A 14799-nucleotide genomic window follows, 5' to 3' on the forward strand; every position below is an offset into this window, starting at 1 on the left:
ATATTCTAGAGTATCTCATATTCGATCCAGAGTCCACCTTTGCTTAGTATTTTATATCCATTTTGAACAATAAGATGGTATCGCACTATAATTTTGCTTTTCAAAATATACTTTTCTTAGTTTAGAAGTTATGTTTTTAGCTAATTACGTACTTATTGTTGCCATCTCAACAAGCAAATGATATTAAGAGACCACATACGTTGAGATTGGCAAAATTTGCTTAACCATAATTAGAGCAATTGAAAGGCTTCATCGTTATACCTAGCTTATCTTATTTTCTTGATTGGAAAACTGGATCACCTCAATTATATGTGCTACAAATCAGCATTAATCGTGAGATAAAACAAAATGGTATATGATCCTTCCATAACATGAAATCACTTTCCTTCAAGAGCTATTAAGAGACAACCCTATCAGAGCATTTGGGCAAAACACTCACTTCTAGCTTACCAACCATTCTACACCAACTTCCTCGATGTTGATATATTGCTTATCACAGATGATCCACTTCACCATTAACAATAAAAAGTGGATAGTCTACTTTGATGGGCAAGCAACAAGCATGATAGTGTTGCAGTCGCAATTCTTATCTCTCCCAAGAGTGATTTGATATTTGTTTGGATTTCAACTATGCACACAATAGAGTATGAAGTTTGTATTCTAGCAATAGAAATGATACAAAGATCAGGAGCAAAGGAGAAATTGAAGTGGTTGGTGATTTTATATTAATCATTCAGCAGATCAATGGAAATATTGGACAATGAATAAAATTCTTGTCCTTTAGCACCACAACATACAGGATTAAGTTCTTAGTTCTTTGACTTGCTAAATATAAAGAAAATATTGCATATTAGAAGATTTTATTATCAAATCCATGAAATGTGCATTGGTTGAAAAATGAGTAGTTTTGGTTATAACATATACTTTGCCCAACATACTTAGGCTGAGTCTAAAATGTACTGATTTCATGCAGAGATGTTTCAATGGCATCAAATATGCCCACTTCTTTCAGGTATCCTTGCAAATGGGTCTCAACTTGTCAAGCCACTGCTTCCACATTGATTGACGGTTTACCCACCATTGAAAGAGGACCATTGTTGTCCATTTAGCATGATGGTAGAAGTTGGCTTTTATTTATAATAAGAGAGGAAGCAAGAAAAGATACATTTCTAGCGCTCCTTAAAGAAGCCAATTTTTTCCATTAGATGGGATCTTTAGCGCAATTCAAAATCACCAATTTTACAACACTGTCTTCTACAAGTCACAAATGCATTGGTTAAGAAATAATCGAGGTCGAAGATTATAAAGGAAAAAAGAAAGAAAATTAAATAAATGAACAATATGTTGCAACTAGGGAAAATTAAAAAGATGATGAGAACGGGGTAAGCCATATGAATGAAGTGACAGCCTTTATATTTTTCTGCATGTTAAAAGATATGTTATTTGCGAAAAGTTTTATTCTTAGTTAGCACATGTAAGTAGGGCAGAAAAGGATCAGATATGAATCAGAATCAATTTGATCATATACTTTTCTATTTTTCTTTGACAAATACGAATACAAACATAGATTCTAATTGGATGATGAAATTTGTTTGTTGCAAATTGATTTGGATATGAATGGAATATTGACATATATTGATATCGATATATATTATATAGCCAAATTTTATGGGTAAAATGTAATTCTAGTTCATATTTTTAACTGATTTTATGTATATGCGGCTCTCAAACTTTTTCCTATTTTTTAAAACAAATAAATGATTATATGAAAAGTAATTAAGATAAAACTCCATCCACTCAACCATCTAACTCTTTAGTGAATCATAATAAGTTAGGATTAGAAACCTGATTATTAAAATCAAGTATGACATTATATGGAAAGTAGAATAAACCAAAAATACTTTAGTTTTTACATACTTAGGAGTTTATGGGAGTTATAAAATCAAATATTTCGATACGAATCGATTATTGGTATATCTATATCTATATCAACTTTTCTTTGATGGATACAAATATAGATACGGATCAATCGGATACCATAAGTTATATCCATACTAGATAGGTTTAGATAGAAAACATAATCAACAGATAATATCCTATCCATTTTCTTGTACAAATGGAGGTCAATCTATGAGAGCACTACAATGCAAGTCTTCAATCCCTGCTTTCCACTTTTTTGAGTCATGGCAAAAGCTCTCTTCTAAGTAGTTCATCCTCTAGTTAATGCCTTGACAAAAAAGGAGCAAAGGGAGGTGGATTAGCAAGAGGAGAAAAGTTATGTGGGAGATTTCATTTACAATAATTTTTATTCTTCACTATCACATGCTAGTAAAGGCTTTTTCTGATCTACAGGAGCACTAGGAAAAGATTTTTCCAATTCCACCATTTTCCAACTTTTTCAATCCTACACAAGCTTTCCATTCTAAGTAGTTCATCCTCTTATTAATGATTTGACAGAGACACAAGGAGAGGTGGAATAGCAAGATGTTCGAATATGTATGGGCGATGCCACTTTAAATAACTTTCATTCTTAATTACTATATGCTAGTAATGTTCTTTCTTTTATTTTTTCATTCACAAGTTACAGGAAGGAAAGTTTTTAATTCCATTTTCCACCTTTTCACATCATAGCAGAAGCTGTCTAACCTGAATAATTCATCCTCTAATTAGTGCTTTTACAGGAGGTTTAGCAAGAGGTGGAAATATGGCTATAATTCCCACAGAATGTTTGCCTCCCAAAATATTAATAGACCAAGACTTTGAGATCCAGTTTACAACAATTTTGATGCATGCATCCCCTAATGCTTTCATTTCTTTCAGTCACTTCTTGTATGATATGTTGTCCAAGATCATAACTTAACCAGCCTTCCCAAATAAGAATAAGAGAATATGATGAGAACAAGAAAACTACAAAGTCCAAGAGAAAAATCAATTTCAACAAAGGACATTCTGATGAAGCCCTCATAATCCATGTAAAGCATGCACACAGCCTCGTAAAGTAACAATTAACTTCAGACACATTTTAGGGTTCTCCAAGACTAGATAGCAAGAAAAATGGCCAATGAGTTACTTCCGTACCATGTAAAAAAGGTTATGCATCAGGACTAAAATGAGAAAACTTGAAACTGATGCATCAATCAATTGCCTTTTCCCTCTAATGCAATGGCAGCATGTTGTAGTTCTTGAAACCTCCTAAGTAGGTTGGACTTGTACATTTCAACCTCAGCATACTCCGAGGAATTTGGTATGGCACTAACAGTAGTGATTGCACCTGCTTGGTGCAGAGCCTCAGCAGCTTGATCTGCAGTTTTCCAGGGGAAAATAGATGAACATAACTTCAGGGTTAAAACAAATGATTTTAAATTCCTTAAACAGATGCAATAAATTGTCATGGAACCAAATGCTTCATGGTTTGCTTTTCTCAGGATAAGATTGCAGATTAAGAAGATCAAGATTAATCTATCCAAAATCGCATGACAAGTTCAGCATGTCTTCATTACATCAGACCAACAAGTTCAGCATGTCTTCATTACATCAAACACGGCTCTTCTATAAAGCACAGCTATTGCTTCCCTGTTGCATGCAGACCTCTACATGTCTTTCCAGTCCAAAGAGGAATAACCAAATCTGCTAACACGTCTTCTAGCAAGATAAGTATTAGTTGTAGCAATAGGCAAACTAAATATGCACCATTAACTTCAATTATGTGATCAGGTAAAGGAAAGGTAGGGCACCCATTGATGCAAATTACATGAAGGAAAACTTTGTTTAAGAGAATACTCTATACAACACGGTGCAATGGTGTTGGCATAAATGCTAGGAAATAAGTAAATTCTAATTTTCAATTTATGTTGGCACCATAGACTAAAGTGGGCAAAATCTGCATGACAGTTTTGGAAAACTCACCAGAGTGAGAAAGAGCAACAAGAGCTTTCAGGGCTTGCTTGCGTGTTTTGTCATCTTTTGCAGCCTCAAGCATATTCAGAAGTTCTTGAGCTCCACCCATTTCTACTACTTTCATAATCCTTTCTTCTACATATGGTATAGAAGAATATGAGAATTTCAGACCAGAAATCCTAAGATTAAACGTTTAAACTTTGATCAAAATCTATAATTCATCATGTTACTTCGAGTGAAAAAATACAATGAACTCCTCAAAAAGAAACAAACTGAAAAGAGGTAAAGAGAAAAGAAACTGGATATGCCCATGGGAAACAATTCATCAAGAGAGACACGTCCCTGGTATTTCCTTATAATAATTACAAGCCAATAGGTACAGTCCACTTAGAAGGCAAGTGGAATCTTCTTTCCACTCACAATTCCCCTGCAAATAGCAAGAATCATGCATGACAGGAAGGTATACCTTCTATTTGCGGTAATTTTCTTTTCCAACCTAGAGAAAACAAGCAGTACTATCAGATTAGTTTGCCCTGAATCTTTGTTAGAGCATTTTCTAATTTTTTGACCCCTGCACAATCTCTCATCAATGAACAGACATAATGCTGAATTTGTTTTCTTTAAACCAATTAGAAAATAGAAAAACAAAAAAGAGGAAAGCCAAACCCATAACAATCGGGGCAAGCAAGAAGAATTTTTTAAAATGTTAACGGCAGGAAAGCAAATGATAAATAGTGAGTTTCTGTTCTCAAACATCCTTAACATTAATCTTTATTTAAGTTAATAAAAACATATCACTACCTCAAGGACAAAATATAAACTAAAGGCTTCTCATAAGACTTTGACCAAAAACATTTAAACAGCTGAAGCAGAAGTGTGATTGCATGTTGTAGCAAGTAAATGACGGATGGATTGCTTAAAGTTTCCATATGCATAGAATTTAAACTGTACCATCCTACCAATAGTAAAATACACCATGAGAAACACACCATCATGGAAATGAAAATAATTATAGCAGGAAATAGAAACTATTACACAATCCATGTTAGGTAATTAATTCAATTTTCATGACAAAGCAAAACTACTTCATCTCCAATAGCTCAAAAACTTGTCATAAGATAATTTTGTAGGACTACAATGAGGTCCTGGGATATGAAAAAAACCAAAACACTAATACATGTACATGAAAGGCAATCACCATAAAAGCAGACCTTGATATCTGCAAGAGATGTGCAACTACATTTAATTAAGCTAAAGGTCGCGGGAATTTGACAAAATACCATCAACTGCAAAACGAGCCAGTCTGGATGCTCCCATTCTTTTAAACAAGGGATCCTTGACATGCAAAAGTGAGATGGACTGTTGCAGCAGATTATCCCCTGTATTTTTATCATTTTAGGTGGTAAAAATTCAGGATTAAGAAAAATGAGATAAATATATCAGTAACGATGCATCCTTTACCCATGTAAGGAAAGAACTGGTAAGCAACAACTGATGCAGTTCCCATGAAGATGAGTTTCAATAACCAACCCACTTTCCTCTCGGCATCTTCCTCAAGCGAAATATCGTCTATAAAGTAGATCAATCCAGTCAGTTATGCACCAGGACTTGCTCATTCATCTTCAAGTAATTAACAGTTTAAAGAACAAACATGTGTCAATAATGCAAATTAAAAAACAAAGTAGCTAACAAGATTACCCAACAGAAACATACTAGATATGACTCATCTTTCATGCTCACAAATTTTAATGAACTTCCTCATACCATGATCAACTTTAGTGCTTAAAAAAATTTGTCAAGGAAAAAGGAAACGATGCCATGGCACATGCCTAGTTTGTATTTTCATGGTCTGTTTAATTTCTGTATATTCAGATTTTGGATTTTTAATTGCAAAAAGATTCATTTTCACTTTAATACCAAAGAGCATCAGTAAAAAGATAATACCATGTTTGCCAAACAGTAAATGAGAAAGAATGCGATGGGCCCTGACCTCCATGGATAAGATGGTTCCTGCTGTATGTTCTTTTAACATTGTCCTTGTTGTGTCAATATAGACAATAACTTTTGTTTCAGGATTACTGGAAAACAGTCCATGCGACCTTCCAGAACAATAAAAATTTACTACAGATTCAGCCAAGTGATCTAGGCAATGCATTGGCTCTCAAGGAAGCTTGGCTGCAAAATTCTCACAGCCAAAAGAAATTTCCATAAGTCAATTTTTTCCCTCTTCACAACTAGAAACCATGACAATCTGACATGTTACTGGAAAGTTCATGTTGGAAAGGGGTGTTATTAACACTTGAGATGCCTTTGAAGGGTGAACTATAAGAACCCACATATTCCAAGAGAACCATCAAGTCCCAATAAGTATATGTCTTTATTCACCAATTTGAGCACCACACAAGAGGACCAAATGTTAACTAACACAAACCAAGGAAAGAAGACAAGCAATTGCACTAAGAACCCTGAACCTCTTTGAAGTCTTTTTGATGAATCATTTTCATTTCTATCTGTTCTTCCATTTGTCCCAAGAGTATGCCAGAATACCTCCATATTTACCCGTAATGTAGAGATTAGATTACTTATAAAGGTGAGTACTGGATCTCAATTTTAAGTATTCTTCTAAAAATCAAGGGTCACCCCTTGTTCCAACTTCAGCCAGAAGGGGCACTATAGCTAAACCAATCAGAATTCAAATATTTGAGCCACAACAGGCACTATATGATTCTTACTCTTCTCATATTCTCATCCCCTTCTTCTTCTAATTCACCAAATGAGTTATCTTTATTTCTTGCATTTCTTTTTTTAAAAGAAAACTCTTTCAAAATCTTTCACATTTTAACCAAGTGTTTTCCAAGGCATATTCCTAGTAACAACACCATCTAACTTCTTTAATGGTCAGCGATAATTTATGCCATGTTGTATCATGCAACTCTTACTCCAAACATTCCCCAAATAGGGCAAAAGCTGGTGCTCCATCCATCTTATCTGTCTCATTACAGATGAAGCTATAATATGCTGGTAAGATCCTTTCTCTCTGCAAATTCTGTAAGCGTTCTGAACATGGTCATGGGTTCCCAGTTTCACTGTGGGTCGACTGGTTCCATACATTTTTTCCTTCCCAAATCCTAAACCAACACCATATATGTTTCTCCTTGTAAAATCTCAAATCAACCAGTATCTTTCCAAACCATCGAGATCTATCTTCTTGGATTTGGAGGCTCCACCTCATGTCAAATTTAGAAGAACTAGAAAATAAAAGAAAGGAAGGTGATCTTGCTGGTTGGGCTGTCGAAAACCACAAGATGGAGAGGAGGAAGAGGAGAAGTTGGATATGGTTGCTCCACCTCAAAACCCACCATATTTGGTCACTTAATCATCCGATCCCACCAGATTTGTTGGTGATGCCCTTTGCTCCCACAAATCGAGCTACAATGGCTCTACTCCTGCCTAATTTGGTTGGTGTCCACTAGCTATTATGTTGTGGCCAGGGAGTTTGGGGATTGATCAAGAGGTGAAAAATTTAGGACCAAAAGGCCCATGATGATTGGCTTCTTCTCCCCCTCCGGTGATGTGCAAATAATTATGATAGGTAGAAGTGGTCAAAGAGATCGCAATTTGTGAAACTTCTTTCTGTGGCTATCTTTCTTTTCCCCTCTCTTACGTATTCCACCCTTAATAGATTGATATTGGTTTGACTAGATGATTCAAGTAATTGAACCGCTTGAATTACTGGGTTTTATGAAATTTACAGGTTTGTGGTTAACCCAACCAGTAATTAATGTTAAGTGGAAGGTCAAGAGAGTCAACCTGATAGACCTACCTGGGTTTTAAAAAACCATAGGAAAGAACTCCATATTTTATTTTCTTTCATGTAATGAATAGGCATGATAACCTATGATTACACCATTCATTACCTATCAAAAGTATGTTTCCTTAAGCCAGAGTTAAGTGCCCCTTGACTCCTCTTCCAACTTTAGCCTGCTTGGACCCCACTTCCATGTATTTCACTAAACTGGAAAAAAAAGACAAACTTTCTGTTGGACTTTAGATTGTACAATTAAATCCCATCGTGTCCATAACTCTTGCTTTCATCCAATTTCCAACACACTGAGACTTTTCTCTATGCTTGTATAAGTGCCTGCTCTAAAATTTGAGTTATTTTGACCAAGGATCGTCAGTCTCAAACTGGACCAATCAGTTACCGTGACGATTCGGTCAGTTGATGCAGGTTCCGAGCTGAACTATTTTTTTATAAAAACCCCTCCTAGCTCGCGATCCTCTCCCTCTCTCTTGATTCTTCTCTCCCGATCTTCCTCTCCTCTCTTCCCTCTCTCTTGATGCTCTTCAACGATGATGCAATGACGACAGCTTTGCAATGACAAAACCGGTTAGGATTAGGGTTCCACAATGACAACAACAACATGGCTAGTGTTAGGATTTCATCGTGGCTACCAACAAGGTATGCCTCTCTCCCTCCCTCTTCTCCCTCTCTCTCCTTCTATTTCTAGTACACTTGGCTTGGCATAGTACGAACAGATATTGTACTGAATTAGTCTTTGATCGATATGACCCCATATTGATTTAGTGAACCTTGATTTTAACACTGGTTCTCTTGTCCTCTTTATCACCAAAAATTTTTGGCACCAAGCTGTCCTGCTGCCAAACTTTCCTACTAAAGTAAATGCCCAACATTAACAAGAAAATATGTCCAAATGCTCCATTATCTCTATGAAACTCTTTGTTGTTCCCTATTTGGCTATCCTCTCTCTCTTGGCCAACCATCATTGCCAAATTTTCCTCAATGGAAGTGACTGGTGTCTGGGCATCCACAGCTCCAAAATCTATTCTACCCAATCGCTAGCATGGGATCTAGATGTTTCTCTTTGGACTACTCCCTCTCCTTATCACCACCCCTGAAGCAATTATTCTAACATTTTTAAAAATTCTATTATACTTCTTATGATAAAGATTTGTTGTCATATGAATACACATGTAAACACAATTGCAAATTATGTATTTTTCTGTATTATTTCTAAAATAATTTTGTTCAACCAATACATTATTCTCTATTGCAACTTATTATATTTAAATAATGCTTGTAGAAAACTAGGATAGCCATGGTTTTAATATTGAAGTTAAATCCAACTAACTTGAGAATTTTGAATTTGTGCAAACTAGGAGTACGTTGGAATTATATCAAATATGAAAGATGAGTCAAAACAATGAAAGCTGAACATTATAAAATTGGTAGAAAATTAGAAAAAATGATGGATTCTTTTACAAAACATTATGAAACATTCATTGTCTGGAATTTTCTGAATACAATTTCAGGTTTTCTTATTTTATTTTGCATTGTGCATAGGTGCTCTTTGCTTGTTTTTTAATTCCACCAATTTCTCCATGTCTCAATATTGTTCTCCTATGATGATTTGGCATAGGCCACCTCACCAAAAGAATTAGATTTATATGCTGATATATCATTGTTAACATTTAAAATATAACAGATTTGTATCAAATCTACACTTTTGTAAGAATACCAACAATTAGAGGTATTATTGTAGTTGTATACAAAGATAAAATATAGTTACAAGGATACTGAGACACACTTCCTTATTTCAATTTCTTTAAGGGTGTGTTTGGTTCATGATCGGAATCGAAATCGAAATCAATTGGAATAGGAATAGGAATGACCATATTCCCCAATGTATTTGGTTTGTGACTGAAATCAGAATCAGAATTGGAATAAGATTTGAATACTACGGGAGAGCCGGGATTGGATTTTGGAGGATTAGGTATTCCCATTGCCTCTTGGAATCGAAATGGGAATCAGACTCCCCCCATCCAAATGGCCAGAATAGGAGTCATTTATTCCCATTCCCATTCCAGAGTCTAACTTTCCTCAACCAAACATGCCCTAAGATGTCTTAATAGAGCTTCTACTATATAATATTATTTCACACCCCCCACCCCAACAAAAAAAGAAAAGAATAATTGTACATTAATCTATAATGGTACCCTTCCCCCCCAAGATGAATATCCTATCTTTACACGTGATCGAATTTCCTACTTTTCCTATGTTATGGGCTAGCTAGGTTAAATTAAGGCTAACGGATCATAACTTGTCCTTTTCCTTTTATCTGTCTTCGTGTTAGCTGATTACAAGGCAAGCAAGCGAAGGTTTCACATGCCTACTCCCTCTTCCTTTCAGAACATTCATATGTAATAAGAACGTTTGATTGAAGAGCTACCATTACCTTCAAATCCTTTTAACTTGACTCTTTGAATATAAATTTCATTAATCATATAGAGTATATGAACCTGCCATAATGCTTCCTCTTAGCGAGTTCCATCTAAGAGATGGTCCATAAGACCTTGCTGTTCCCCATTCCAAGTAATACCCATCAAACTCACATTATATTCCTTAAAAAGGTGGAGAAATTGGCCATAATGGCAGCATTTTATGACTAAATAGTGTCTTTTTCCTTTCAACTTTTATAACATGAAATGAGTCAAGTAGGTTAACTAAGTTAGTCCTTCAATATCTTCCCCACCAATGCTCCATATTGATATCAGCTATTGCATCAAGATATGTATGGTCTATAGAAGATCTAAATCTTCACTTCTTCACTTAGATGGTCTATAAAAGTAGGACTTGAGGCAAAATTTATTAGAAGACAAAGAATGAGTTGCTTCCACAAAGTTGTTCAGTTGTTATAGAACAACGATAATGGCTGAAACTTACTGTTTTGGGTCTATTTCCATCTTCAATCGTTCATCTAGTCATCATTAGTTATCCTCTTTGATTACTAGAATAAGAATCCTAAAGTTTGCAAGGAGACTTGGTAGGCTATTCCATATTGTAGCATAAATAGCTTATTTCTTCTTTGCCAAAAGATGAGAAAAATATAAAATTATTTGTCATCTTAATCGAACCAATTGTGTTCTCTTTACCACTAAAGTTCCTCCGATCAAGTTGAGTAATCATTCCAAAAGAAAGCAAGTTCATAAGAATAATTTCGATAAACAAAAGCTAATCAAGACTTTTGACAAATTTTGTCAAAATTAGATAAAAAACCCACAACCTTGATGCCTCACAAACCTGACAGCAGCGTTGATCTGAAGCAAAGTGGGATTATAATGGTATTATAGTGGTAACATCTATCATCCAGAGCATGCATGTCAAGTCTTCATCAACATTTTAACTCAGACTTTACAATGCAAGAAGCTCCAAGCATCCAGCAACATGATGAGAACTTGAAGCAAATCAAAAGCACACTTTCAGAATGCAATAAAGAAATTATCCAGCCTCGGAGTGAACGGGCTTGTAAAACAATAAGACCGCTTAAGTTCCTCCAAGAACAAAAAAACAATGTGAATGTTGGTAAAGGTATAACTTTAGAAAAAAATTAAAAAAACAAAGACATCCAGGTAAACCAGATGGTTTAACCTGGGGAATAATTATTTTATCCAAAGTCCCAGAAAGCAACAAAATGAAGTCTTGTTGCTTAAGCAATAGAATTCTAATACGGGAGGAACATATTATTCATGTACTTGGGCGAAAGACATTGGAAACAATATCAAATTGATTAGGGGAATCAATTTGGAAGTGAATGTGAGGGAGGGTGATCTACATCTTTTCTTTTTGCTTGTTTTTCATGTATAGTAGTGAGGAAGCAACATCAGTCAATGGATGATCTTTGTTACATGACACTTTTAGGTTCCACTTGCGTACCATCTTCACCCAAAGAAGCTAGTTTTTACCACTACAATCTCGTCGTTGCCTTCAAGACAGCACAAGAAACGATTTCCATTGACAATTACAGTAGTAAAAAATAACCGAAACTATTCGCTGCGCCACTTCTTAACAATAACATATCAAAATTCAAACGAGTACGCAAATTTGCAACACTAGCAATCATATGAAAAACGTCGCAGTATTGGGGCGAGTCATTCAGCGTCCAATTCAAATAGCAATTAAAGAACAAGAACAAATATAATTACCTCTTTCATTGATCGAAGAGAAGCGCCGCGATAAAGCAGTTCTGACATCGCTTATCCCTGTCAGTAACTGTGGCAAAACATCAAACACTCAGGAAACTAAAATTATTATTAAACAAACTGGAGGTATCTTCCGCTAGGGTTTTGAATCAAAGGCTTACGGGCTTCCTGTTGTGCAATTGAAGAATAGAGGATCCAAGGACGTCGGAGCGGCACCGCGAGATCCCGGCAGAAGCCGGAGGACGGTAGGGGCGGGGCGGCGGCGCCTCGGGAACGGCGGTGCTGGCCTCCGGAGGCCGGGAGATTAAGCCCGTCCGCCCCAAAGAGGGGAGACCTCGGAGCGAGTGCGAAAGCCTGCGCATGCCCCCGTGCTGACGGACGAGTGACGGCACGGCGCTGAGTCCTCCCCGTCCATTTGTTGCGCAGGGCTGCAAATGGTGGGTCAGGAAGTCGAAATTTTTGGGTCCTTGGTTCAGGTAGACTTCGGTTAGGAAAACATAATCCATTTGGGAAGTTTATCATGTGTGAGTAAGACTGCAAATCGGACGAATTGACTCGTAATCTTGATCCAACCTGGTTTATTTAGACCCGATCCGACTCGATTTAAAGAATCCATAGAGCCGGGTCGGATTCTAAAATTGAACATGTTCTATTTTTCGGATTAGGTCTGAATTTACTAAATTGTGACCCGATCTGATCCATTTAATTTTTGGAGGTAGGTTTTCTATCCTATGATCCGGTCCGACCCAAATTCAGTACACTATTAGGGCTCCCGCAAGGGTGCTTAAGCATCTCTAACCCTATATTTTTCTAATCTTTTCTTGCATTTGAGGGTGGAAAGAATGGAAGAGACTATTTTTATATACTATTTTTGTAAATGGGAACACTGTTCAAAGAGTAACCAACAAGCCTGACCCCATCATACCAATGCCATATGCTTTTATAAGGCCACAAGCAAAGAGGCAACCACCAGCAAACTTAACCCAATTCAACCTTTTTATATGATTTGAGGATTTGTGAGGATTTTTGCCATTATTGCGCCCACGAAAAGCTTGGGCTTTGGATTGAGTCTCATAAATCTGTGCAATCTAGGACACAAGTAAGGTTGGTCAAGCACTTAGAAACTCGTGCAATTTCCACAAGAATAAAAGAACATATAAATTCGGAAACAGACTAATGATTTAGCTCCGATGGATAATAAATCTTCATCAGATCAGATCAATACGAGTAAGGAACACATGAGGAGAGTCATTCAAAACCCACAAGACCTGCAATATCTCTAAGTAGGAAGCCAGATCCATTGAGATCAATTCCAATATACAGAGACACAAGAAGCAGAGAAGAAAGTAGAAGAAGAGCTAAGATTAGATGAACTAAGCACCACAACAAACTGATATCAATTCAATCTTAGAACTCTCTCTCAAATCAGATGATGGAGACTGAAGTGTCATCCCCAACTTGTAATGTGCTCGCCGACCTGCCAAACTTCCTCGAAGAAACTCCCGAGCCAGATTTCGACATGTCACCAGACCTCCTCCTAAGCATTTGCCTCATTCCATCAGCTACTCGGACTGCAGGATTGGATTTGAATTTCCTACAGAAGGACATATGTGCCTTCACAGCCTCCTGAACCCCACAAACCTTCCTCCTGCTCCTGCTCACTTCATCTCTCACTGCCTCCGAGCATAGCCCGCACAACCATACGCCATCGAAATTGGCCTTCACACCACTTATGTAATCCTGGGTGCAGTCCTCTCGCAGCCCGCAGCACTCGCACGTCGCAGACTCGACTTCCATGCTCGATATTGATGCCTACGCCGGGGAAACTTGAGATCATGCGATGTATGGTGTTGCAGTGGAAAAGGTGGCAGCAGCAGCGAAGGCCTAACGGGAGTTATGAGTGTGTTTTTGATGGCAAGGAGGCTGCTATAACTGGTGCTGCAGAGGAGATGGCAGTAGTAGCTGTGAAGGCTTAAATGGAATGGAGTGTGTTTTTGCAGGCATGGGAGAATGGTGGGCTTGGGGAGCGAAGGCTTGATTGGAGTTTTTATGGTTGGAGGGTAGGGGAGGATATTTATTAAGAGAAATCGCCCGCAGTTTTCTCCGGGTTCTAAGGGAAGGATGTGAGACAAGGTTAGTTGGGGCATCTCATGGTTGGCCTTATACTTAAATTTAGAATTTGGATGATATATGGTACATTGGAGGGGGTCAGACTTGGAGAATTGGATTCTCTCTGCTGCATAAATATCACTTGTTTTGTTGTCCCTTCAAGCAAAATCACTTGTTTTATTGTCACTTCTAGTAGTTATTTTATACTGTTTGTGGTCTCCCCTGCGATTTTTGACATGGTCCTCGTTTGGCTTCATTGTTGTGGATTAAAGACCGACTTCCTCATTAAGGTTGCTTTACTGAATGCTGTAATGAAATGGTGTTAAAAGTGTGTGTCAAACCAAGGACTACTTTTCCTCAGGGTAGTTAAAATTATGATTGGAGTTTGAATTTTGTAAGAACGCTGGAAAGTTTTTGCTTTCGAGGCAACTGAATAGGTGAAGGTGCTCCACACCGAAATGGAAGGCGATGGTTTCTATCATGGTGATTAGTGAGCAACCAGACATAACTTCAGAACAGGGCTTTCAGCTGATTTTGAATGAACGGTAGGTCTGCGATTTGCACTATGAACATGCATGCATCACTAAAAACTAATGATATAATTAGAAAACTCAATCACCACTTCCATGCGATTTGCTCCCTTAAATGCGGTCAACCATTTAATTAGGTTTAGGGTGGCATTAGTCTAAGTTGTAATAACATTAGTTTCAAAGCTTTATTTTCTGATTCTATTGATTCCAGCAGAAATAAGGAATAGGTTCTCAAACAAAATTTGGTAAAATGTGTATATGA

General features: G+C 37.0%; 2 protein-coding genes across 4 annotated transcripts; both read right to left on the reverse strand.

The window, feature by feature from the left end:
* Positions 1-2908: 2908 nt before the first annotated feature.
* Positions 2909-12424, reverse strand: LOC103712127 (ARM repeat superfamily protein). 3 transcript variants are annotated; one of them, XM_008798550.6, is made up of 6 exons: positions 12060-12389; positions 11902-11968; positions 5359-5466; positions 5178-5276; positions 3907-4032; positions 2909-3301 (listed from the first exon to the last, which is right to left on the reverse strand). In XM_008798550.6, the coding sequence occupies exons 1-6, from the start codon at positions 12258-12260 to the stop codon at positions 3138-3140; spliced, it is 765 nt and encodes a 254-aa protein (XP_008796772.5). In that variant the 5' UTR covers positions 12261-12389; the 3' UTR covers positions 2909-3137. The 3 variants fall into 3 exon arrangements, with proteins under 3 accessions (XP_008796772.5, XP_026662397.4, XP_088571952.2); XM_026806596.4 differs by lacking the exon at positions 2909-3301 and adding an exon at positions 3357-3639 and having other exon boundaries at positions 12060-12405; XM_088715826.2 differs by lacking the exons at positions 2909-3301; positions 3907-4032 and adding an exon at positions 4050-4393 and having other exon boundaries at positions 12060-12424.
* A 130-nt stretch (positions 12425-12554) lies between these two features.
* Positions 12555-14124, reverse strand: LOC103712129 (uncharacterized). The gene has a single exon (XM_008798552.6). The coding sequence runs from the start codon at positions 13693-13695 to the stop codon at positions 13324-13326; it is 372 nt and encodes a 123-aa protein (XP_008796774.1). The 5' UTR covers positions 13696-14124; the 3' UTR covers positions 12555-13323.
* Positions 14125-14799: the final 675 nt, after the last annotated feature.

This window comes from Phoenix dactylifera, chromosome 1 (genome assembly GCF_051530095.1).
Source record: "Phoenix dactylifera cultivar Ajwa chromosome 1, Ajwa_hap1_PhDact_Kaust_v1.1, whole genome shotgun sequence".
Taxonomy (NCBI): Eukaryota; Viridiplantae; Streptophyta; class Magnoliopsida; order Arecales; family Arecaceae; genus Phoenix; species Phoenix dactylifera.